This window comes from Sphaeramia orbicularis, chromosome 15 (genome assembly GCF_902148855.1).
Source record: "Sphaeramia orbicularis chromosome 15, fSphaOr1.1, whole genome shotgun sequence".
In the NCBI taxonomy this organism is placed as follows: Eukaryota; Metazoa; Chordata; class Actinopteri; order Kurtiformes; family Apogonidae; genus Sphaeramia; species Sphaeramia orbicularis.
The window spans coordinates 13,814,405-13,841,662 of NC_043971.1; the positions used below are offsets into that span (position 1 = coordinate 13,814,405).

General features: G+C 36.5%; 1 protein-coding gene across 3 annotated transcripts; it reads left to right on the forward strand.

Annotated features, from left to right (window-relative positions):
* Positions 1-190: 190 nt before the first annotated feature.
* On the forward strand, positions 191-27,223 carry papolg (poly(A) polymerase gamma). 3 transcript variants are annotated; one of them, XM_030155743.1, is made up of 24 exons: positions 191-556; positions 2,457-2,615; positions 2,732-2,798; positions 3,042-3,123; positions 4,455-4,564; positions 6,094-6,147; positions 6,646-6,757; positions 8,968-9,057; positions 10,407-10,545; positions 10,745-10,817; positions 13,117-13,237; positions 13,325-13,409; positions 15,952-16,005; positions 16,137-16,256; positions 18,370-18,479; positions 19,380-19,501; positions 19,604-19,761; positions 19,899-19,999; positions 20,886-21,088; positions 21,200-21,283; positions 21,945-22,004; positions 22,117-22,220; positions 22,316-22,416; positions 26,196-27,223. In XM_030155743.1, exons 1-24 carry the CDS (start codon positions 540-542, stop codon positions 26,435-26,437), a joined length of 2,568 nt encoding a protein of 855 aa, XP_030011603.1. In that variant the 5' UTR covers positions 191-539; the 3' UTR covers positions 26,438-27,223. The 3 variants fall into 3 exon arrangements, with proteins under 3 accessions (XP_030011603.1, XP_030011605.1, XP_030011604.1); XM_030155745.1 differs by having other exon boundaries at positions 26,283-27,223; XM_030155744.1 differs by having other exon boundaries at positions 19,899-19,972.
* The last annotated feature ends 35 nt before the right edge of the window (positions 27,224-27,258 follow it).

Below are 27,258 nucleotides of genomic sequence, written 5' to 3' on the forward strand. Positions count from 1 at the left end.
TACCTCTACTGCAGACATGCTCCTCTGCACATGCATGGTCTGTGTGTGTGTATATTTTCTCTTTCACAGTGTGTTTTTGGTTATTATTTGGTTAGTTCTGTTCCACATGAGTTCTCTGCTGCAGTCTGAAATGTGTTGAGCTCAGCGGCTTGGGGCCCTCTGCTGGTCACGTGACCTGTGGCCTCGGTGCGGAGCCTCCTGCCGGTGGGAACACGCAGACGTCGATCGATTTATAGTCCTGAAATAATAAAGAAAACTCCATATTGCAAACTTAACGCGTGTTGAGCGGCTAGCATCCATTATACCCGTGTGTTCCCCCCCTTACAGGAGTCCGATATGTAGCTTTCATTTGCGTAGGGGTTCGGAGCCGACGTGTTTAGTGTGAAGTGATTCCGGTTCAGGGGGAAGGTTTGAACTGCTCTGGAAAGTGACCATTGTTGTAATCAGGTCGAGGCTGTTATCATTTCCACTTCTGACTTTCTTTAGTTTTTTTTTACGGGTTTACAGCGGATAAAACAGCGCGGGCTTTTTCAAGTGTCATGAAAGAAATGTCGAGGTAAGTCGTGCATTCGCCACCCTCGCCGTTTGTCAACCTTATCGCCCGCTTCTCCACAGAGTCCTGAAGAATAGGCTAAATGCTAACGGTAGCTAACTGTCACAACAACCAAACAAGGCCTGCAGCTCCGGTTTTTTTGAGCCAAGCGTGCGCATGTGGTCGGCTTTCTAACCCGACAATCCCAACTGCTTTCACTCTATATCCGTGTTTGAGAAAATATCAGCTTTTAAACAGGTATGACTTGACAGCGGTTCGTTTGTTAAACAGATTCTTCCGTAGCGGCTAACGGTTGCTAACAGGCTAATTTAGCTTACATCTGTTACCGCTTCAGCCTGTTTGTAGCCACTCGGCTAACGCACACTTCAGACACGTTTCGGTATATTTATTTAACCTTACTGGTATGTCATGCTGAGAATTACACACGTTACGGAGTTGTTAAACGTGTGGCAACCGAGTAGTTTACATAAGGTACTTTGTTGTGTGCATGTAGTGTTTACACATGGCTTCGCGGTAATATTATGGAGATGAACAGGTTTCAGGGAATCCTAACAGGTTGTATATGGTGACTGTGGTTGATCTGTGTTTTGATCTACTCACAGTAGAAGTAGGAGCACAATATTAGTACTTTTAGCAGCGCCTTGTCTTTGTCGAGCAATATCCATATATACAAATCAATTTGTTTTGCTATAGAGAGCAAGAACGATGTTTATTTTACTATTGCATGTCCTCTTTTACTTGTAGCCACATATAAAATCCACATTGGTTTACAACAAAACGTTATTTCCTTGCAAATTTAAGTTTGTTTCCTACCATTAAAGGACTGTGGTGCTGCACATTTTGCACAACATCTACTGTTAGCAGAAGAAGCAAATATCTGCCCAGATTGCCCTACCACACTGAATATTATGCTTAAAATATTAGCCACAACAGACTGATTTTAAAGTGTAGATATGACCTTAGTACTTTTAGCAGTGCCTTGTCATTGTCGAGCAATATATTCATGTATACAAATCTATTTGTTTTGCTATTAAGAACTAAAACAATGTTTATTTTACCATTGCATCTCCTCTTTTACTTGTAGCTACATATAAAATCCACATTGGTTTACAACAAAAACGTTATTTCCTTGCAAATTTAAGTTTGTTTCCTACCATTAAAAGACTTTGGTGCTGCACATTTTGCACAACATCTACTGTTAGCTGAAGAAGCAAATATCTGCCCAGATTGCCCTACCACACTGAATATTATGCTTAAGAATATTAGCCAAAACAGACTGGTTTTAAAGTGTAGATATGACCTTAGACTTGCATGTTGGCTTCTTTAATGAGATTATTATTTTTTCACGTTTTTGGACTGTTTTCTAAATATTTCATTCTAATTTTCATCCATAATTATGCAGAAAAGTATGTTTTGTAGACATAACTAACAAATAGACATCACACCACCCAAGCAGTCTCTTAAGTGTTGGGGAAAACCTTTAATTTTGTTGCTGTAAGAAGCCTTGATTAGATTGTTGCATTTGAGAGACCTTCACCAGCTCACCTGTTAAGAATATTTGGCATAGTTTTAATGTTTGTGCAGACCCAAACATGAGTAAATTTGGTGTCAGCTGGTCATAAATGTCCACAGGTGTCTGGGTAATGGGCATTGTATTCAGACCAAAGCTGACATTCTTTTCACTTTCACCATGAATAGTATTGTGAATTGTTTACTAGTTAACAAATGAGTGGTATCTTTTGGATTGTTTGTGACTTTTTTGGTGTTATATTTTTCACATAGATTTAATCAACTGATCCAAACCTCTTGGCTTGTTTTTTAGTATTTGAAGAGTGTTTACTAGAGTCTAGTGAACTAGTAGGTGTCATTTCACATTTATATCCTGTGTTGTGTTCCTTTGCAGTACCATGCCTAGTGGGCAGCAGCCTCAGAAACACTATGGCATCACCTCTGCCATTAGCCTTGCACCCCCACGAGAAATAGACCATCAGTACACCAATAAGCTTTGTGATGCTATGAAACCCTTTGGGGTGTTTGAAGATGAGGAAGAATTGAACCATAGGTGAGGAGCGACATACTTTTCGAAACAATATTATCTTAATTATATCTGCGTGTGCATTTAAGAGGTCTTGATTCTGAATGTAGCATATGCTAAAACTTCGATCTATCTTCTTTCAGACTTGCAGTTCTTGGAAAGTTAAATAATTTTGTGAAAGAATGGATTGCAGAGATCAGTGAAGTAAAGGTAGGTCCTGTTGTGTTATTGGACACCTTAAAAGCAGTGACAAGTCATTCATCTTTTTTCTATTATTTGATTTTTTTGTTTTTGTATTGTTTTTGTTATTATTACTTTTTTCTCTTCCATATGTTTTGTATTATGTTTGTGTCTGAAATAAACTAAACTAAATCATGAAGGAATAACTACCTTTTATTGTGTCTTTAAAATTTCAGAAAAAGTCTGACTTTATTTTGTATGCTGCATTTACAGAATCTTCCACCGTCAGCAATAAGTTGTGTTGGTGGCAAGATATTTACATTTGGTTCATACAGACTTGGAGTACACACAAAAGGTATGTATTTAAGTAAACAGTCCTTCATAAATGATTGATGACTAAATCTGTGTTTTATGATTTGCTATTCTGGACCAGTGATTGTAGCAATAGAGGCAACATGAGGCAGCCTTAGTATTGTTACTAACACATACACTCACACACACACTCACACACACACACACACACACACAGCTGTTAACTGTTTTGAGCAGCATGTGTCATTGTTTTTGGAACGCTTTCCCTGTCAAGCAGTCAAACATGAGGCCGGCATTGTAGTATGAACCTAACAGCTATGTGGAGTGGTTTTGAAAAGCCCAGTTTTGAGGTGTGAAAAACTGTCAACACTGGCTTGTTATGGACAGAAGGCCTTTGTGTGGATGTGGTCTGTTTACAAAAAGAAGAAAGCAAGCTTGAAACTATACATGTATAAAGAATATTATGATAAATCTAATTTGTTTCATATTGGGCATGAGGCACGATATTCTAAAAAGACATTTCTGACCCCTGAGAATGAAAGGAAGTGTTTATTTTTTATATTAAAGAAACCTTGTCAGATCCTCCTTTAGAATATAATCAGCCCTCAAAAGGTGAGGACTAAAAATGAAGGATTCAGACCTGTGTGCATTTTGTTTGTTAAAATCTTTCTCTACAGTTTCATGACAAAACATATTGGACCAAACAGCTGTGCGTGTTTTTAAGAATCACACCTATTAAATACAGGTCAATAATCAACTGCAGTTAGATTAATTTACTATCCAGTAAATTCAATCACAGTTGTCCTCATATGTTGAACGTGACTCACGGTATCCATCCAGTGTGAGGTTTGTTCTACAACCAGCTTTATATCAGGGTTTTATTGCTGTTTTCTAATAATGTTTCGAACAGATATTTATCTTGCACCAATGAATAAGCTCCTGTATTCTTCAAACAGATCATAGGTCACATTAAAGGTTGAACATATTCAGGTGGATTTTTAGTCTACTTTGATCAAAGCTTTGATCAAGAATATGTACATCTTTTAGTGTTGATTTGGTTTATACTGTTATTATGTATTAAGGTTATCTAGACTGGATTTTTCAGTTGGACCGACATGTTATCCATATACTTCAGCTCCACTTCTTTGTAATTTTCATGGAGAAATCTGCTAGAGACTATCTCGAGTCTGGTACACTCCACAATCTACGTAATGTTTTCATCATACAGTCAGTTGTCTTCATTCCACAGCTATTTTATTAACCTTGGCTAGCTTTGTTCAGTACACTTATCAGCGTCATAGTATTGTTGTCATGAACCGTTTAACCTACTGTGCAACCCAGATTACACTGATCAAAGTGACTGTTTTGTTCCAGGAGCTGATATTGATGCCTTATGTGTGGCTCCACGCCATGTAGAGAGAAGTGACTTTTTCCAGTCGTTCTTTGAGAAACTGAAACAACACGAAGAGATCAAAGACCTGAGGGTGAGTCTGTGCAGTGTTTCACCAACATCTGTCATTACGACATGGAGCATCGGAGTGACTTTATGGGCTTTAGTGACCACATTCCACGAGGAACCACCGCGTTTAGATGTTTACGAATGGAAGAAGGCCTTGAGTTACAATTCAGCTATTCTTCAGAAGGACATTTGAACATGGCATCCCAGCATGCACTTCTCATATGCAGACAGATGGACTTGGCTGAACTTGACAAACAACAGGCTCCCACTGCAAAACAGACGAACACAAACTCCACGTGAGAACACATGCAGATGCAAATCTCACATTTGAACTTTAAGTCAGATATTCATCTTCAGTCCTCAGAGACTCGGCGTAAGTGAAGGGAATGATGGGAATGGAAAGTGTTTGTTGCGGTCTGTTGTAACGCTGATTTGTATTTTAAAACTCACATTACCTTAAACAATAAGTACAGTTGCAGAAAAAAATATTAGACCATCAGAAATCATCAAAAATAATGGTTTTGCAATCAAGTACTAACTCCTGTGTATATCATGTGACTAAAACAGGAAAAAAAAAACATGGAATCCTTAAAGCACTGTTTTTGGCAGTATAATGCCATAGATATTGATGTAAGAACTGAAGTGACTTTGGTTATTATCAAGAAAACATTGAAAATGGATAGATATCAGCTCTTAAATTAAACTCTTATGAGCTGTTTTTGTTGTTATCATTATATTTGTCCAAACAAATGCACCTTTCGTTGTACCAGGCATTAAAATGAACAAGAAACTAAAGAAAACAAGGGTGGTCTAATAGTTTTTTCTGTGACTGTAGATTCATTCAACTCTTACCTGAATTTACTTCTGTGGTTAGATTTCTCAAACACCTCACACAGGGACACATGTTTTGGTTTTTGAGGCAGATCTTTGTTCATCAAACTGCTGCTATTTGGGTTGCGTTGTTTCCTGTGCATCCCATCCGAGAGGAAAGAGACACAAAGTCGTTTTTCTATTGTTGTACAGTGCATTTAGTGTGGATCCACATTATTAAATGCTCTTTGAAGTACAAAAACAGGACTTGGTCAAAGTAAAGTATTTCGATGAATCATTGAAAGAAGGTTTTAGGCATCCGGTAGATGGATCACCATGTAAAATCATCAGATTGCCAACAGTATCGGCTAATTGTACCAACATGACTTTAAGTTTACTGTAGCCAAGTAAAGGTATGAAAGAAATAAGACACTAAATCAAAACATTGCATAGAAGTCGTCTTATGTTTGGTGGCGCATGAAGGGAAATATACCTGAAAGTTTATATCCCAACTTGTATGTTCATCCCACAAATGACTTGAAATGCTTCATCTAAAGAGCCTGAGAATAAAGGAAAGTTCTCAACCTTCAAAGCTTTTTTTTTTTTTTTTAATACGGATCTCTTTGTTTTCACCCATTTGTTCCTTCGGTGTTCATTTCACTTTATGACATCAGATAATCATGTGACTGAGCCTCGTCCCAGATTTGTCAGTGACATTGTCTCTTTTTTGTCTCTTTTTAAAAGGCTGTCGAAGACGCTTTTGTACCTGTGATAAAATTCAAATTTGATGGAATAGAGGTGAGTTATTTCCATGAGTTTATTACCTCCGCCAAGGAGGTTATGTTTTTGCCGGCGTTGGTTTGTCTGTCTGTTTGACTGTCTGTGTGCAAAATAACTCAAAAAGTTACAGACGGATTTGGATGAAAATTTCAGGAAATGTTGATACTGGCACAAGGAACAAATGATTAAAATTTGGTGGTGATGGGGTGGGGGGGACGACTGATCTGCCTTGGCGGAGGTCTGCGCTCTCTGAGTGCTTTTGTAGTTCATCAGGTTTTTAGCTGAACTTGGAGATGTCACACAGCCGTCTATGGTGTACTCCTCATGCCATTTGATTCTGACATTAATCCTCTCAGCTGTAACTGAGGAAACAATGACCTTTATTTCCTGCCCTGTAGTTTGATTCTTCGATCCACTGACTTACCTGCTTTTTTTGGTTGTACCTGTACCTCTTTACAGGAAAATGCAGGACTACAGAGATGCCCATTTTTGACAGATTCTGTGTATATTTTTCAGATTGACCTGCTTTTTGCCAGATTGGCCTTACAGTCCATTCCAGACAACCTGGACCTAAGGGGGGACTCCATCCTGAGGAACTTGGACATCCGGTGTATCCGCAGTCTTAATGGTACACCGCATGACTTCTGTTAAAAAGAATTGGACAAGATAGCTGAAGAATGTATCATGATAAAATGTATCAATGAGCTTTATCCTAAATTTAACCACTTTGTCAAGGCACGCAGGCAAATACAGTAGAACATACAGCAAAAGTCCAAATGATAACATTATCATGTAATGTAATTGTGTATGTAATGTAATCTTCATTGTACATAGTCCCAGGAGTTTAGCTTTTACTAATCTGTCTGATTATTCTCTAGAGTGGGCAACCTTGTGGCTGTAGAAAATTTTTGAACAAATTCAGACTAAAATAGCCTTTTATTGTCATTGTGTGTAATGAAATTAGGAATGCTACTGCAGTCAGCACAACAATTTGAATAAAAAATATATAGAGAGAGAAGAAAAAAGAAGACTCGAGTAAATATAAAATTGCAAAAAGTAATAAAGAAAATAGAATATAAATTTCACAAAAAGCAAAATAAGACTAGAAGTAAAGCAGAATAAAATAAACATAGACAAAAAATATGAATAGACACAATATTAATGTGTGTATATCTATAATGATTCAATAAAAATTCAATTTCACGTCAAGAAAGGTGACAGTTTCAATATGAACCCTTAGCTTCATTAGCCTTATAATCTTGACATAGCCCACAAGTACACTACCGTACGGGCAAACTTAAACTATTTTCCTAATGAAAATGTGAATTACTTGTCATGTGTTGCCTTTATTTACAGGGCTTAAATATGTTTTTTGTTGCTTAAGACTGGGAGTTTTTTTTTGTGGCCAGAAATGACTCATCAGACAGTAAATTTTTTTCGACCCCTGTTCGACAGAAATAACTTATCATGTCCGTCCTATATTACGTGAACAGTTTTTCAGTCATGTTCCATCAGTTGATATCACTTTACACCAGTATAAAAGTGATGATGTAAAACAAACCACCTGTTAAACACTCAACTCTGCATTTGACTCATGGCACACTATTATCTAAATATAGTTTATCCTTTTTATAAACCAGATAGAGAGCCTGCATGTTTGTTTAGTATTTATTTAGCTTTCATTGTTATTTGCCTTTTTTAAAATCAATTACATTTTGTCACACATTTTTTTTTATTTCTACTGTGGTAGTTTCTTTCTGGTACATATCATTGTCAGTTTATTGCTCCTGTTTTTAGTCACATGATTAAAGTACAATATAGATCCAATCATGATTTTATGAAACAAAAAAAAAAATCAGTTTTGTCACCTAATTTCTGCATAAGATCTGCTAAACAAATACTTCATAGAGTGGTTAAATTCAGATAAATGCTATATAAAAGTGCTTCAGGTCAGTCCTCTTCTCGGAAACTTGGAGCTCACCAAGTGATCTAATATAGATTTAGTGGTTGGTGGAAGATTCAGTAAAAATGTAGACATTATGGTAATTCATTACATATTTTCATGCATTCGGGTCCTGAAGACATTGAATCCTGGGTCTTTAAATGTTAAATTTAGAAGCTATTGAACACACTATGCAACAGGTTTCTTACTGCTATAACTGAAGTGTCTGAACAGTACATACCGCTATAGTTTCCTTATTTTGTTGTGCTGACCTGCTATTAATGTTCATCTTTTTATATTCAGAGTTCGTATGGGTGCTTGAAATCCTTGAAAATGCTTGAATTTCAATGTTGTGTTTTCAAGGTCTCAAAAGTGCTTGAGTTTTAGGTTAAGTACTTGAAAGTGCTTGCAATTCTAACTCTGTGATGTGATTAATTAATTTATTTTTAAGACTAACTCTGCCAGGTTAGATGTCCAGCCAAAGCTACTTACAGAGAGGTGATCGCACTTCTCCTTCAATTTCTAAATTTTTTGCAATTATAAAACATAATTTTAGATGTTTGTAGCATAATGCAATGTACATCACTGTGATGAAAAGTGAAAAAAATAATCATGAGTATATGTATTCCTGTAGATATCTTGATAAGGGGCTAAACAATTTGAAAATTACCCTTAAAATTGCTTGAATTTGACCGTGAAAAACATGCACAAGCCCTGTATATTAAAGTGGAGTTTACTGTAGTGTCACGTGTGTAGCTGCTGGTTGGCCTGTGATTAGAAATCTGAAGAACTGTTTTAATCTTAAATGTAAACCTTTTCCTGCCATGAAGTTGTGCAACACTTGTGTGTGTAAAGAACGTACTATGTCTGAAGTTGAATGTTTTGTGTTATTACAGGCTGCCGAGTAACGGATGAAATTTTGTATCTGGTGCCAAACAAAGAAAACTTCAGATTGACATTAAGAGCCATAAAACTATGGGCGAAACGTAAGTGGATCTCATTTATACAGTACATCTGTTTATCTGTTACTTAATATCAACCAAAACTCAGAAAATACTCTTCAATATTGGCCATCAAACAAACAGTAACTCCACAGACATGTTTGAATAATGCAGCGTTTCCCTACCCTTTGAATAAGGTAAATGTATGCTAAATGAATATTGAGAAAAAAAAGCAACTAAAAACCTTTCCCCTGAGCTTGTTCCATTTGTGTCAGTATTGTCAGTTTTTGTTTATTATAAATGTGCAGCTTGAGTAATTTTTTATTCATTATTTTTGAAACAACGGTACAGATGATGTGACTGTAAATATATATGCTTTTTTTTCATTTAACATTATGAGGGTTAATTGAAACAGGACCCATAAATCAAAATGTTCACCGAAATCACCCTCAAACTATGGGAAAATGAAGTAATAGTATAAAATAAATGAAAATGAAATGTATTTTTAGTTAAATAATGTTTTGATGTGGGATAACACCCAAATATTATGGCTCCATGAATCCAGAGCTGCAACTAATGATTTTCAGTGTTGATTAATCCACTGATTAGATTTTCATCACCTTAGAACATAGTGAAAAGGTGTTTCCCAAACCCCAAGCATGATGACGTTAAATGCCTTGTTTAATCACGTTACCATTTAAGAAGATGAAATCTACTAAATCTTTTTTTTAACCCCTAAAGACCCAGGGCTACTTTTGTGGCAGTTCCCAGATGAATTTTTCATTCTATTTAACCTTTCTTAAGTGATTTATCACCAGTTATTATAATGTTATCCTCTACATTTTCCATTTTTCACTGTAAATCATGTATTTTCCTAGATTTAATTACCTATATTTGATTGAGATTTTCCGAAAACTCAAAGTAAATTCAAAGGTTATTATATCAAAGGAGAAAAAAATTGAAGAAAAAGCAAGTTTTGCAGCATATCTATCATTAACTGAACATAAACCCAGCGTGTCCATCCACTGTCATTGATCCAACTCCATGGGTTTTACTGGTGAATCGGTGTTGTAGAAGATGATGGTGTTTCCATGTTCCCTACGGAGCCTCTGAACGTCCAAATGGGTCGTGTCTGATAACTATGAAAAGATGACAAACTGCATTTTACACCAATTATTTACATGTATTGATAGGATTAGTGGATCAACAGGTATTAAACAGTTTAGATTAGTAGATGGTTTTGGACACCAGTGGAGGTTTGGGTCTCTGTGGGTTAAATTACCTCAACCAATTGCCAAAGTAGTTGTCATTTAATTTAATAGTTGACAAGTAATCACTAAAGTGTTGTACCTGGACACGGATTCAGATGTTGTTTGTTGCTCTTGTCACTGCAGGTCGTGGGATCTATTCCAACATGCTGGGTTTTCTGGGTGGAGTGTCGTGGGCCATGCTTGTGGCCAGGACCTGCCAGCTCTACCCCAACGCTGTGGCTGCTACACTGGTCCACAAATTCTTTCTTGTTTTTTCTAAATGGTGAGAATATTCATCTGTAGAGACCTCCTGTTCCACACGGGGGCAGTATTTCACAGTCCTGGAGCATATTCATTACAGCATTGGGGCTTTTTTTTTTTTTACCTTTACAGAACATCATGAAAAGTTTCGTGCTCACAATGTCAACCTTTTAATTAAAAAGCTACATTTATGTCCTACCTTTTGTTTTCTTTTCCTGCAGGGAGTGGCCGAATCCTGTACTATTGAAACAGCCTGAGGACAGTAATCTGAATTTACCTGTGTGGGATCCTAGAGTGAGTATGACATCTGTGGTGAATAGTTACGTTTATGTGTAGCGCTGTGCATGTTAGTTTTGTCATTATACGCAGCTAAATTTGATAGTTATAGTTTGCAGCATCCCTACAGTTCCCACTTTTTTGTTTTATTTCTACTCTGAGATTTACAACTTCTGCCAAACTAATCAGTGTATTATTATATTTCATCGTTTGTAAATGCTTCTCATGTTTGTTGTGTTCTGTCAGCAATAAACACATTCTAGTCGTCTGTCGGTGTCATTTTCCATTCAGTCCAAGTAAAGCCAATAACAACTGAGAAGAAAATATAAATCTGATTATTGGAATTTATTAGATTAAAGTTATTAGATTTTTTTCCGCCTAAACTTTAACACAGCTGTTCAGTCATCACAAACTATATAAACTTTGTATCCACATAAAAAAACAATAAAAATTTAATAAATATCACATTTTAAATTTTGATTTTTCTTCTATTTAATCGCTGTATAATTTTGACTATATGTAACTATTGTATTTTAATCTTTGCATTATTGACATAGATTGTTTATAATGTTTCAGGGTTTGTTTGTTTTTTTTATTATATTTTAGGTGTTAAATTAGAAGGGAGAACATATATTTTTAAGGTTAAAAATTGTCTTTTTCTTTTTTTTTTTTCTGGCCGTATAGGACTTGGTTTAATAACAGATTAGATTTCTATAGTGCTTTTCAAGGCAACCAAAGTGCTTTACATTATTTATATAGTACACCAACACTAAAGAGGATGTAGTAACTGCCTGTTCTGACAAGCATAGGGTTTGTAAGTAATAAAAAAAAAAAAGTCAGGATACCTGTAGGAATTATTTGCATCAACTTTAAACTTCAGTTTGCTTCCATTGCTGCTGAGAAGCTTTAAGTGTTTAATCCTCTACTTGTTCCCTGAAAATATCTTTAATATACCGAGAGTTTATTTTCTTATGTAGAGTTTTTTGGAATGGAGAAACTAATGCAGGGTTCCCATGCATCCTGGAAAACCTGGAAAATGATTGACCAATTTTCCAGTAATGGAAAACATATGTAAAATAAGAAAAAAGGTCAAATGTCCTGGAAACAGTTAAGTTATCCTGGAAAATTATTTATTCTCCCCCTGCCTTGTGAACTTGTGTGGCTAAACTGAGATGAAACAAAGGAAATAGTTTTTCAGTGTCTTATTGAAAATATCCAAGTATTTTTAGAGAAAGTGCAAGTTGAGTTGGGAATTGCCTAGTTGAAAGTTGTAACTCCAGTTTTCATGCTAGTGAAGTGCTGCGCTGTAATCTGTTGGTGTGTTTGCATTATTCTGTGGTACATTTGTCATAATTATTCTCCATAGATAAATTATAGAACACATTATAGTGACAATAACTTGAATAAGGATATATATTTAACATATATCCCCAGTGTTCAGCCAGGGTCAAAGTGCAATATATTTATCTCTACAGTTTTTGGTTGGTTGACATGCTTGTTTTTATACTGTGTGTATATATATATATATATATATATATATATATATATATATATACTTTTCTTTTAAACTGTTTTGCACTACGCACCACCACAAGAGAGTTGTCTCTTTTAATTTTGTCTTACATATGTATAATGACATTAAAGGCATTCTTCTATACCATAGCCACAGACTGCACATCAGATATCTGAGTAATAAACATGGAAACAATCTGGGTAAAAGCAAGTTACATCTGTAGAAAAGAACACTTCCAAAGAATGAGGGGGAATGGATAAGTGTGTGACATTTGACTTGTTTCTGTAGCAGCTGAAAATGTTCTGGAAAATAATTTCAGGGAAAGAGTGGGAACCCTGTAATAGTGTTAACTGCTTACAAACAATTCCCTACAATTAAATGGATGTAAAAGTGTACATTGTAGAATACTCAGTACTGACAGTAATAAGTTATGACGTATTCTGTAAAGCACTCTTAAAGGTCACAGAGAGCCCACAGATGCATCACCCAGCTGTATAGGTGTTATCAGTAGTTTTAAGTCACTGTAGATGTTGGTGTGAGAAGGGCTAATATTGCCTTTAGTCCACATTCCTGACATCACTTTAGACACAATGAACAAATGCAAATGAAGGAAGCACATCAGAACTGGGATATACCCTGTCTGTTATTGTTTGCGTGTTAGACATAGTTTTCTGACGCCTCTTACTTCAAAGGTGTGAAGTCAGTTAACTTTGTGCGGAGTGTTCACATGTGTGAAGTCTGAAGTCTTTGATTTATGCAGCAACAAAACCAACCGTAGTCCCTGTGCCGTGTTTGCGTTTTTAGGTGAACCCATCAGACAGATACCACCTGATGCCCATCATCACGCCTGCCTATCCCCAGCAGAACTCCACATACAACGTCTCCACGTCAACACGCACCATCATGAGCGAGGAGTTCAAATACGGTAACGGAGAGTACAGCTCTGTAGGATGCTGTTTTTGTACTCTGCTTGAGTTCTAATGACCTTTTTGTTTTGTTGGGATACAAACAGGTCTCAGCGTCACAGATGAGATTCTTCAGGGAAAAGCGGAATGGTCCAAACTCTTCGAGCCACCCAACTTTTTCCAAAAGTACAAGTAAGTGTGAATCCGTCAGGTCATATAGTGGCAACGATGAGATTTGCAAATGAGAAGTTTGACGCTGTTTGACTGATGTTTTTTGGCCTGTAATCGTGTAATTTTCCATACCAACTTGTTTTTACTTTTGGGGTTTGGGTAAATTTGAGTCATCCTCGCTGTGGTCAGCGCAGTATGGCTGAGTCATTTTGTTTATGAAAGTTCCCTCCTACACAAACGGCTGCTACTGAATTATCTGCTGAACGCTGGTGGTGGTGCTGTAGCTCCAGTTTTGGAGTCACAGAAGTTAATGATGTACACTGAAGTGACTGAATGTGCTGAAGTTAGAGTCAAAGAACAGTAGGATTAATTTATTTGTTAAATTAGAATAAGAAAACATGTAACATTTAGATTGAGAAAGTGAGGGAAATCTATCAGATGGAGCAAATTACTTATGTACTTAGAATTCAGGGAGAGCTATTTATGAAGAGATGGAGTCCCATTATTAACCTTTTAATGCAATAAGAATTCAGAAGTAGTCATCTACATGTATGTTTGTTTTTGTCCCTTTATAGTGTCATTCATGTTTCATTTGTGACTAATTGTAATCAATATCTACAGCAGATATCCATATTTTTTTCATATATGCCATATGGGGATGTTTGATTAGATTTGTTTATGTATGTAAAATGCCTCGTATTTTGTATGAGCAAAACTAGTAAAGAAAAGAAAAAAAAAAACAGAATAAGAGCATATTCACCTCTGCAATAAATTATTTATAGTACTGGTTTTACTCTTTGTAGGTGTGAGTAAAATGAACTTATTATTTTTTTTGTTTATTCTGGACTTACTGATATTTTCCCTTATTCTATGTCAGTGGTGTTGAAGTCATTTTAGTGAGTTATAGGGCCACAATATTGCTACATCTAGCCCAATTTGATCTCCAGTGAGCCAGACCAGTAAAATAATTGCATAATACCCCATAAATAATAACTGCAAATTGTTCTCTTGGTTTAAGTGCAAAAACTTTTTACAATCACAAACTATCCTTTCCCAAAAATGCAAATAACCTGAAGTTTCTTAAGAAAAACAAGTGTGTTTTTAACAATGCTTCAACTTATCATTTTTACATGTGCATTATACTGTATACAGATCAGAGTGGATCTACAAAGGCACAAAACATTTAGTAACAGATGCAATATAGTTTGAATTTGGAGTTTGGAACTAAAATGAGTTTGACACACTTGTCTGTTAATCTCGCCAGTGTCATTTTTTTTGTACAAATTCATCCTGCGTGCCAGACTGGAACTTTTGGCGGGCTAGTTTTGGCCCACAAGTCATATGTTTGACACCAATGTTTTAGGTCATATTGTCTTTAAAAACAGAAAAACCCTGATTCTTAAACAGCTTTCATTCATTCAAACCTTTAGTTCAGCCTCCAATCATTGAGGTTTCCTTCATTTACAATAAAATACAGACATTTCTTGACAAAAAAAACAAGAAGTTGAAAATGTTGAAGTGAAAACGGCTACATGTGGTGAGAAGTGTTTTAAAACCATTCAAGGGGGATGAGGGTCTATTTGAAAATGTTACTTTAGGTTACTATATGTCTGTTACACAAAGTGAAATCAGACTTTCCTGGTTCAGAGTAAACTGTCTTTCACATTGCTGTTCTAATGCCAATTTATTCCACTACTGGAACTAAAATAAAGCAACTTAGTTTTGTTTTGTGATTCATGATGATTCATCTTCTTGATCATGTCCCCTGGTTTTCAATGAGATTCTGATCTATAGATTTGGTTGATTGTTTTGTTTTGGTTGGGTTTGGTTTGGTTTTTTTTCCCAGAGCTTGGTCTTAGATTGACTCATACAATCAAACAAGGGTGGACAAGTTTGAGAAGTTCAATTAAATGGAAAGTCATGTAAAATTATTAGCAGGGTTCATACGGGTGCTTGAAATCCTTGAAAATGCTTGAATTTCAATGTTGTGTTTTCAAGGTCTGAAAAGTGCTTGCAATTGTAACTGTGATTTTATTTATTTATTTTTATATTCGCTTTGCCAGGTTAGATGCCAAGCCAAAGCTACTTACAGTGAGGGGATTTTTTTTTTTGAAAAATAAAACTTTGTCAAAAAAGAAAATTAGCAAGTGTTCTCAGGTCGACTCCAGGTACATTTTTATCTTAATCTTTGCCTCAGTGTGAGTGTGTCTGAAAAACACATAGTGGCTTCCCTTTTTTGGGAGAAAACTTTGTGTTCTCTAAACTTTTTGATATTATCAAATATAATTTTAGGTGTTTATAGCATAATACAATGTACATCATTGTGATTAAAAAGTGAAAAAAAATAATCATGAGTATATGTATTCCTGTAGATATGTATTTTACTCCAGCAATCAGGTGCTGTGCTGGAAAAAATTGTGCTTGAATTTGACCTTGAAATGTGTACAACCCCTGTATTGGTCTAAAAGACTTGGAAAGGGGGTCGAAAATGTAAGTCATAAAGGTGGTGCTTTGTAAAATGTAGTGTTTTGATCGAATTCTTGGCTCTTTGTTTTTGTTGCAGGCATTACATTGTTCTAACTGCCAGTGCATCAACAGAAGAAAACCACTTAGAATGGTGAGTTCCAAATATCTGGACTGTGTTGCGAGTCCAGAAAACCTATTCTGGCGACAAATCCTGTTGGCTCTGCTAAACGGCTAGGGTTGTGGAGGGAAAGGTCACATAAACACTGACTCGTTTTCCCACAGGATCGGTCTGGTGGAGTCGAAGATCCGTGTGTTGGTGGGAAACCTGGAGAGGAATGAGTACATCACTCTGGCTCATGTGAACCCCCAGTCCTTCCCCGGGAACAAAGAGAACCGCAATGAGTGAGTTTTCATCCATTTTAACACCCTCACCTTGAGTTGCAATGGTACACCACTCATCAAAAAAGGAGATCTGTTAGTGTAGTTTTGGTTTGTGTAAGTGGAACTATTCACGTGATGGATGCAGTCATCGGTGGCAGAAGTGGTTTTGATATTGTGAGTTATGTACATACAGTCATTTAAAAGCAAAACAAAAATGACACCTCCAAATGCAACACAAATAACTGGCTCTTGAGTCATATATGGCCATTATTATTTTTTATTTTAGCAAGTTTTATGGCCCTACTATAGCATTAATACACATACAGCTGATTAACCCTTTAACCCAGGGGTGGGCAATCCTGGTCCTCGAGGCATGTTTTAGATGTTTCCCTCTTCCAACATACCTGGTTTACATGATAAGCCTATCATCAAGCTCTGCAGAAGCCTGATAATGACCTTTAGGTGTGCTGGAAGAGGGAAACATCTAAAATATGCAGGATACCGGCCCTCGAGGACCAGGATTGCCCACCCCTGCTTTAACCCCTGTCTGTGGTGAGTGTTCTGAATGTATGATTTATTTTAAATATTCATAAAAATTCAACCGTTTGCTCAATAAGAAAAACTTCAAAACGTGCTGATAGAATACTTTGTTCTTTTCATAGACATGTGAGCATGCTCAGTGCACCTCCCGCTGCCTGCGGAATGGGGGGGTCAATCACAGAGTAGTGAGTGACACTGACTCACTATGAAAATAGACAGTCTGGGGTTTTTTTTTTTTTTTTTTTTTTAACACTGTTTTTGTTTATGTTTTTACTGGTGTTTGCAGAGTTTTCATGATTTTCCTTTCTTTTATATTTTTTTACTGTGTTCTTAACGAGTTTTGACGGTATAACTGCTAACTTTTGGAGTTCAACTGGTGCCAAAAAGCAGCTGGACTGATTTAGAAAAAAAGAGCCCCAACACAAAAACTCCTGGACCAAAATTCAAATACATCCTAAATCTCTTATTGATGCACATTCTGAGTGCCTAATTTCGTAAAAACCTGTCAAACTGGACTGGGACTTGAGATGGAAATTAGCCATATGGTTATAATCTCTCGTATTTACGTGTAAATGTTCATTAATGTGAACTGTCACATTTTAAAAATAAATAAATAAATAAATCATTTATTCACTCATTCAAACTTCAGTTCCTCTCTGTGTCTTTTTCTGTTATTCCACCCTTTTTTGACCCTAAAGCACACAGTAAAGCAAAATGACTGAAGAAAACAAACACAAGCACATACTCACAGCAGCTTTTATGACACTTTTACAAATTCACAGCAGCACGTTTACCTGGAATAATGTCTCAGGGGGTTAAATCCAATCCAGCTTTATTTATAAAGCACCTTCAATCAGCCATCGTGGAGTCATAAAAGAGGTAAATCCCTCACTTATCCCAGAGTAGTCTTATTTATTATTATTGTTTATTATCCTTTTTTTATGGTGCAACGGGGTGGGATTGTTCATAGGTTTGGGTATTAAAAAAATGATGATGACTGTATTATGCTTTTCTGGATGACTCAATGTGTAATAAAAATACTTTGAAAAAAAAAAAAAAAAAAAAACCCATAGTGGACCAAAGTGCTGTACAGAACACTAAAAGCACAATAAAAAATTAATCAAGGCATTAAAAAACAATAAAATCAAATAAATTAACCAAGTTAAATGGTTAAAAGCCTTTTCTGATGGCCTATTTTCATGCTTTTTAAACTAGTGACACAAGTAATCACAGTATACAGAGCCTATTTCTGAAATATAGAAAAGAAGCTACTGACAGTGACAGGCGCCATTGATGAAGCTAATGTAGTATACCAAAATTAGTATTAGAAATGAATCACTATAAACGCCAGTCAAGTCTCAAACAGTGTGGAAATAGTGAAAGTGTTATATTTGTTTTTATCCAACTGTACACATCTTTGGAATTTCTAGCCATTTGACAATGAGATGAAATTATCATAAACAAGCTGTTGCGTAATAATTCTAGTTGGCCTTGTGTTGTAGACAGAGGAGAGAGTTTTATGTCAAAAATACTGAGCACACGTCCACTTTGCTCTGAGGTCAGTAGAAAATGACATTATTTTTGTTTACCGCAGAAATGACTTCGTGTCCATGTGGTTCATCGGGATTATCTTCAAGAAGGTGGAGAACGCAGAAAGTGTGAACATCGACCTGACGTACGACATCCAGTCCTTCACAGACACCGGTATGTCCTCCTCACTTCTCAGTGTCGTCTACTTTTCTACACTCATTTCAGTCAGCAGACGTTAACAAGACTCCATTTGCAATAAGTCGTGCAGTAATCTACTGCAGTTCGTGCAAAATCCTCTGTTCTTGCAATATTTATTCAATATTTATCCAAACATAAATGCACTACTTTTACATAGACTTATATACACGCTGTAAATATTGTCTATTCATATTTTATGTCTATTATTATTTAACTTTTTGGAAAATTTTATATTTTATTTCCTTATCTTTTTTTTTTTTTTTTTTTTTTTTTTTTTTTAGTTTTGTGGGTTGTTTTTTTTATTAATATTGTTGCACTGAATGGAGTAATACCAGGGTTATTCGCGGGTCATTAAAAAGCCTTAAAAGTCATTAAATAGATTTTGCAAAAATTAAGGCCTTAAATAGCATTAAAGAGCATTACATTTGATGTTCAGAGGCATTAAAAAATTAAATACACTTCTTATTTTTGTTATATAAACATTTAATAATTTTGATTGGAAGTATAGTGTGATGATTGACAGTTGGAACCCTTTAATTGGATATTGGTGCGCAAAGTCACAACACCAGATGCTTGGAATGTAACGTGCTGTGAGCTTGTCCATGCTGTAGTGAAAGAGCGAAGGGAATATTAGCAAATGTCGGAAAAATGGGCAAATTCAAGTTTTAGCAGAAGTGGTTGGAGGAGGAACTATTCAGAACCTGGTTAAAGCCCGTCGACGGTAAAGCGTATGTATATATAAAACTGTATCTGCAGTTGGACATGGGCATTAAATTTGTTTTAAGTGGCATTAAAAAGCATTAAATTAGATTTGCTGATACCTGCAGAAACCCGGAATACACAATGACAATAAAGTCTGTTCTGTTTCACCCGCAGTGTACAGACAAGCCAACAACATCAACATGCTGAAGGACGGGATGAAGATTGAAGCAACACACGTGAAAAAGAAACAGCTGCATCAGTACCTTCCACCCGAACTGGTGCAGAAGAAGAAGAGGGTGAGTTGTACTTCTGCACAAGTCAAATCTGGGAAAATTCTGTGATTAATTTTGCATCTTGGTTTATTGTCCCTGCCTTCGTCCTTCGTCTCTTTTCTGCAGAGCATAGCAGAGTTGAACCGCAGCAGTAACGGAGGCAGCTCCAAGCGGATCTCTCTGGACAGCAGTCACCTGGACAGTTCCACAAACACAGACTCAGGAACCCCCATTAGCTCCCCGACCAGCAAACCTTCCAAGCCGACATCAGACACAGATGACGGGTAGGACGAGTCGCCGTTCGCTCTTTAAACTGCTCATAGAATAGCATGTGTCTGCCTGCTACTGTGTCTGCCTCCGTATTTTACTAATATTTACAAAGACCGGATTCAAAGTGTGTAATTATCCTCGTATTTTGCAGCGTCAGCCCTCCCAAGCAGCTTTTTGTGGAAAGTCCGCCAACACCCAGTGCTGCATCAGCTGCTAAAGACCAGGGCATGTCCATCCCGGTCATCGGTTCAAGTGAGTTACATTTGTGCTGTTATTATGACGTGTTCAGGCCTGAGACAAAGCCAGTTATGTTTTTTCTCATGTTACTCAAGTTGAATCGAATAACAGTAAAACAGTAAGATCACTGATGTGTCACCTCCTGTGACCCTGCATTTTTGTTCTCTGTAGGGGACAAAATTTGACACTTTTATTTTAAAAATGCTGTCCATTCCAAATAAATATATAAAAATTATTTTAAAAAATGTATCTGGAAAAACTGTGGCATTATGCAGTTTTCAATCAGGACAATTGTTTAATGTAAAAAAGCAAAAATTTTCACTTTCTTGGGTCTCAGGAGGTTAAGTGAAGTCTTTAATCTGTCAGGAAGGTCTTATCATTTCCAAATGTAAATATGTGAGTTTATTTAGCAAAAACAACTGTGTAAATGAGAAAACAAATCTTTTTTCAGGAAAAGTTCAACTTCATTTTAAACAACAGTTAAAAAGCATTATTAGGTGGATTAATAACATCCTGTGTTGTCAGCCTTTTATATTTTATGCCACTACTGGAGGAAAAATACATAAAAGTAGCTCAGCTCTTGCTTCATCCAGGTCATTCTATGGATTTCACTCATTTTTCTCCAACCCTTTTGTTTTGTTTGACATCTGTGCATCAAAGAAGTTAAATCAGTTTCTATTAATTCGTCTTTGATTCTCTGTGAAATCAGGAAAATTGCAGCTTCACACAAATGTTTCGAACAATATGAAGCTTTGACTTTGCACAGACCTGCGTTTGCTTGTATTCACGTAACACATTTTAGTTTGGAATTGGTTTCATTCAGTCAAAACTCAGTTGATGTAGGACCTGCTCACAAATCCCTCTCTGATTTCTGTGTCTGTCCCCTCGTCACCCTGTCCAGAGCCCCCAGTCAAAGTGAAGGCCCCCTCCCCTCCGGCCAGTAGCTCCATCAGCACCACGCTGAGCGGGAATGTGAAGCCCAACGCCGCCAGCAGCCCCAAAGAGGAACCCAACGGCCTGGAGGACTCAGTCAACGGAGCTCCCACCAAGAGACCACACTCACCTACACAAGAGGACCCGGCCAAGAGGCACAAAGACGCAGAGGCAGGTCTCGTCCTCATCAAAGGGGACGACACACATACATGCTCGTGATTGGTTTTGTGTCCATTGTGTGTTAGATTTCAACTTGTAACAGTTGTGTTGTTGTTGTTACAGGTGGCATCTAGTGATGATGGAACTTTCAAAGAGCCTTATCCACCATCCTCCGATGCCTACACACAAGGAGATGGACCTAACGCTGTATGTTTACTGCGGCTGTTTAGGATCGATGTTTGTGTAACAGGGTTTCTGCGGGTCATTAAAAAGTATTAAAAGTCATTAAATAGATTTTCTGAAAATTAAGGCCTTAAATGGCATTAAAAAGCATTAAATTCGATGTCCAGAAGCATTAAAAAAATAAATTCACTTGATGGGGGGGAAAAAAGCATTGTTCACAATTTATTTTAATTATATAAACATTTGATAATTTTGATCAGAAGTATAGTGTGGTGATTGACAGGTGGAACCCGTTAATTGGCTATTGTTTACGGCCGGTGCATGAAGTCACAACACCACATGCTTGGAATGCAACATGCTGTGAGTGTACTCATGCTGTGGCAAAAGAGCGGACGAAATATTAGCAAATGTTGGAAAAATGGGAAAAGTTTCAGCCGAAGTGATTGGAGGAGGAACTATTCAGAACCTGGTTAAAGCCTGTCGATGGTAAACTATATATATATATATATATATATATATATATAAAACTGTATGTGCAGTTGGACATGCACATTAAATTTGTTTAAAGTGGCATGAAAAAGGCCATTAAAAAGCATTAAATTAGAATTGCTGATACCTGCAAAAACCCTGGGTAAATCCTCATCGCACAAAAACAGTATTTTAACACTTTGTCTTTCTACATTAGACTCCTCTTTCTGGATCAAAAGCTAAGCCCATTCCAACCATCGATACCTCAAGAACACAGGTAAGAACTTGGTGATTGTTTTCAGTTTCTGGTACATTTTATTTCTCAATAAATAGCTGTTACTATAAACTGGAGGTCAGGTCGATGATAACGCATGTCTTTTTTTCTGCAGAGACTTCCCAGCATGGAGCTGCCAGACGCCTCCTCGCCTCTCCCAGCCAGCAACAGCTGTCGTGTTGTGAAAAATTCCATTAAGCTGGCTCTCAACCGCCACAAGTGAGGCTCGACCTGTTTTTCTGCATCAGCCGGAAAGTGATTGTAATCTTGTTTGTTTCTCAAATGTGTTAAATGTCTGCTCTGATGTCACGTAGCATCACACCTCCAAAGCCCACGGTGTTCGAGGGCTCCATCGCCACTGACGCTCCTCCTGCCACCGAGGAAAAGGGGATGTCCATTCCTGTCATTGGCTCAAGTGAGTGAGCTTTTAATATACGAATCAATTAAGTGCATGAAAACATTGTCTCTACTGTTTTTCAGGTTCAGTAGAATGATATTGGAGTTAAACTGGTTGTATATTTGGTTCAGATGTTTTCCTACTGAGGTTTGAGATTGAGCTCTGGCTTTAGGAGCATGGTTTCAAATGTATGTATCAAAACACAGTGATGTAGCTTCAGCACTTGTTCAGTCACAGTCCAAATACATTCACGGAAAAAATTATTAGACCACTTCAGTTTCTTGTTCATTTTAATGCCTGGTACAACTAAAGGTACATTTGTTTGGACAAATGCAATGATAACAACAAAAATAGTTCAATTTCAGAGCTGATATTTAGCCATTTTCTATGTTTTTTTGATAATAACCAAAATCACTTCAGTTCTTACATCAATATCTATGACATTGTACTGACAAAAACAGTGCTTTTAAGCATTTCATGTTTTCTTTTGTGTTTTAGTCACATTATACACACAGGAGTTAGTACTTGATTGCATAACCATTGTTTTTGATGGTTTAATATTTTTTTCCGTGACTGTATATTCACACCAGATTATTTTCAGAAATAATGTAGAGTTCAGGTCTGTGTAAAAAGTCACAATAATATTAATTATTAATTAGGATTTTGATTTTACATGCATGAATATTTTATCTGGGGTGGTCAGTCTAGTTATGTATTTAATATTTTTCATTGCATTTTTATCTTAGTATTTCACCTTTTTATTATGTTTTATTGCATTTATTTTACTGTACAGCACCTTGGAAACCTTTGTGTTTGTTTAAATTTGCGCTTTATAAATAAAAATGGATTGGATTGGATATTAGGATCCAATTCATACAAAGTTAGTTAGTTCTTCAGTTCATTGTCTTGATAATATGTTCTATTCTATTCTAGTTTATACTGTTCACTGTAGCTGGAAATCAACAGGTCTATCACTGCTATCAAAACAGTGTGTCGTACCAAAAATAGTGAAAAGGTCACTTTTTGACAACATAATAATAATTTCCTTTGTGAAAGTTGTCGTGACATATACAATAGTTTGGAAAAATATACTGACATGCAGATAAATCACAAAAAAACCCATGTGTAAAGACATGAAGGCAAACAGATACTTAATATTAGTAGTAACGTGGCTAAAGGATGAAGTGGGAGGTGAGGCGTAGGAAGCTGTCCTTCAGATCTTACATTCATGTGTGAAAGGTTCAGCCACAATTCGTCAGTAGGAAACATTGTATGGCACTGTTTGTCCTTTATGCTCATGCTCTTTAATTATTTTTTCACTGGGAAGCAGTTGTTGACATAATCCTTCCATGTTGAATTTAATTGTTACACTTGTTATTTACGTAAAACTTAACAAACATAGAGTACAAATTACTTTCCAGAAGGAAGTGTTTGTTATTGACTATCAGTTAGTCTTCCTTTCTGTGCATTAAAGAGATAATTTCATAGATAAAGTAAATGGACAAAAGTATTGGGACACGTTGAATCCAGGTGTTTCTTTTCTAACAGGCGTCTGGGATCCAAAACAATAAACAAATGTCATAATATGGTTTTATATTGTGATAAATATCATTGCATTGGTTAGTTTGATTTAAATTGTTATCTTTGCTTCCAAAATGCCTCAAAGATGGTTTTTACTTAATTTATCTCAACATTAATTTTTTTTTTTTTGTCCATTACTATGATTTTAAATGTTTTACCTCTAAATTTCTAAAAGATTTTTCATGAATAATAATTTTCTACCACACATAACCATCTACTGTTTTTCACATCTCACTTTGGAAGAAAACTTTCCCATTAAACTTTAACAAAATATTGATGTTAATTAACCATATGGACAAAAATATTGGGACACATCATGGCTGCAGCTGTAGGATGTCCTTTTTATGCTGATTTGAGATATAAACATCAATATTTCCTTAAAGTTTAATGGGAGATTTTTCTTCCTATGTGAGATGTGAAGAAAGTAGATGGTTAGTTTTGATAGAAAGTTATTATTTACAATCAGAGCATGAAAAATATTTTTTTGGAATTTAGAGGTAGAACATTAAAAATGATAGTCTTGGAATAAAAATAAAATAAATCAGTGAGAGAAATAAGTGAAAACCATCTCTGAGGCATTTTGGAAACAAAGATAAAAATCTAAACAAAACTAACCAATGCAATGATATTTATCACAATATAAAACTATATTATGACATTTGCCTTTATTGTTTTGTATCCCAGACCCCTGTTATGAAAGAAACACCTGAATTCAACATGTCCCAATACTTTTGTCCATATGGTGTAAGTTAAACCCATGGTCTCTGTGGCTACGTGCAGACAGCAGGTCTTAATACACAATTCAGATTTTTGGATGAAATCCGATTTTTTTTGTGTCCTCGTTCATATTACACATTAAATGCGACTTGTATCAGTTTTGAGTATGAACTGGATGCGACCCTGAAGTGACCCGCATACGCAAAAGAGGTCCTGATGTAATACGTGACCATACAGGTATGCATTGTGTTTACGGAAGTAACATACCTGGGATGCAGAATCGTGATGTTTACTGCATTTCAATGATGTAAAGGTCAGATAAACATAACCTGGTCGTTCAAACTGAAGTCGCATTGCAAAATATTTGATACATATCAGATTTAGGACCACGTATGAAAGTGGCCTGGGTCGGATTTGAAAAAACTGGATTAGTGCTGTTCAAACTGTCCTTAACAGATCGGATACAGGTCACATATGGGCAAAAAAATCGGATTTGGGACACATTTGCCTGCAGTCTGAATGTAGCCTTAGATCACAGGTGTCAAACATGCGGCCCGGGGGCCAAAACCAGCCCGCCAAAGGGTCCATTCCGGCCCTGCAGAATGAAAGTGCAAAAATGAACCTGAACAGTCCAGGTTGTCCAAATCCTTTTGGTTCAGGTTCCACATACAGACCAATGTGATCTACAGTAAAAATAACAACACAATAACCCATAAATAATGACAACCACAAATTTTCTTTGCGAAAAATTATATGGAAAAAATTAAAGTGAAAAAAATCACATTGCACTGTGAAAATATTAACATTTACAAAACTATTCTTTCACAATAAAATGCAAATAAACATAAATAAAAACAAAGATGAACTACCCCAAATATGCAATTTGAACAATATTCTGCCTGTTACTAAATGTTTTGTACATTTATGGATCCGCTGTGATCTGTAGTTGTGTTAATAAGAGATGGAATATTGTAGAAATTGTTCAAATTTTAGTCCAAACTCCAAAATTTTAGCAATATTCTGCCTGTTACCAAATGTTTATGGAACACTGTGTGTAATGCACATGCATAAATAATAAGTCGAGGCATAATATTGTTAAAATTGCACTAATTTTTCAAATGAAATTTCTGTTTTTTCACGTTATTCACCTCTTTTTTTGTAAAACGTAAATATTTTCATTATTTAATTGGGGCTTTTTTGTACTAAAACAAAAAGAAAAACTTGGATTTGTCATTATTTATAGGTTATTAAGTCATTATTTTACTGGTCTGGCCTGTTTGAGATCAAATTGGGCTGAATATGGCCCCTGAACCAAAATGAGTTTGACAGCCCTGACTTAGATCATCACTGAAAATGTTGTGATTTCTCCTGAGACCCAGGAAAGTAAAGGTTTTGGCTTTTTTATGTTCCATTTTTTTGTGGAATGTCTTTTGTAGTGGACAGTGTTTTATTTATTTATTTTTTTAAGTAAAGCTGTCAAACTCTTGTGGCCACTACAGAAGACAAAAATGCATTGCTGGGTCTCAAGAGGCTAGAGCCGAGTGGGAATCCTGTTCTTCTGTTACCGTTCGTGTTTCTGTCCGTAGAACATATGGTCGTCGGCAGCTCCATCCCCACGTTAGTGAGCCGAGGAGCCGACCCGCTGAACGGAGCCGCATCCAAGAGACCCCATTCCCCATCCCTGGAGGAACAGGCCAAGAGGCTGAAAGAAACAGAGAAGGCTAGGATCCACATAGCTTAAACACCACCAAACAGACTGGACACACAAACACACAGAGGTGAGGCTTCGCGGTTCAGTCCAACACCGAGTAGAGGACTTAACACTGGACCCCGGGCGCGTTTCCAGGTTCGGTCGATCCCGCGTGTGAAGCCGCCGGGCGGACACCTCACCTCAGATCTCCAGTCAGTACAGGTTCGCCAGCGGATCCGGTGATTCGGTCAGACCAGACGTTGTCAGCGCCCACTGTCACAACGCCCGACGACCTTCAGCGGTTCACGTCACGGAGGCAGAAGAACTAAAGCGGCAGTTTTTTTTTTACTCGTCTTCTCCCGCAGTGTTTAGAGATGTACACAGTGCAGATGGAAAATGAGCTGTTCATTTCATTTTCCTTTTTTTTTTTTTTTTTCCGGTTAACATGTTTTAAAACAGCCCAGAACACTTACCGACGCTTGCTACACACACTTCTGGTGTATGCTGATTTCGTTTTTTTTTTTTTCTTCTTCTTTTTTTTCCCCCAAACAGAAACCTGTACAGTAAATGTTGATGTACATAAGTTTTTTGTCTTAAAAAAAAAAAAAAAAAAGCAAAAGATCGCTGTTAAGTCTTTTGATCATTCTATTGTAGTTTTATCTAAAAATGGAAAAAAAAAAAGTTTAAAAAAATTGTAATTCTTTTGCTTTTCTCTATTGCTTGTCCAAAAAAAAAATTGTCTCCAGCCCTGGATATATTTTGTAAACACTGTATAGATTTGGATACAGTTGAGAGGAGGATGTTTAGGAGGGTTTTCTTGGCGGAAATCGCAAAAAACCACGACTCTTCGGACCACCACCAGAGGATTCCAG

What these genes read in the sequence shown, in the direction of transcription:
- papolg (XM_030155743.1), top strand. An exon ending in ACATCAGACACAGATGACGG is followed by an intron (nt 19,762 to 19,898) that starts GTAGGACGAGTC and finishes CGTATTTTGCAG; the next exon opens with CGTCAGCCCTCCCAAGCAGC. An exon ending in CATTCCTGTCATTGGCTCAA is followed by an intron (nt 22,417 to 26,195) that starts GTGAGTGAGCTT and finishes TGGCCACTACAG; the next exon opens with AAGACAAAAATGCATTGCTG.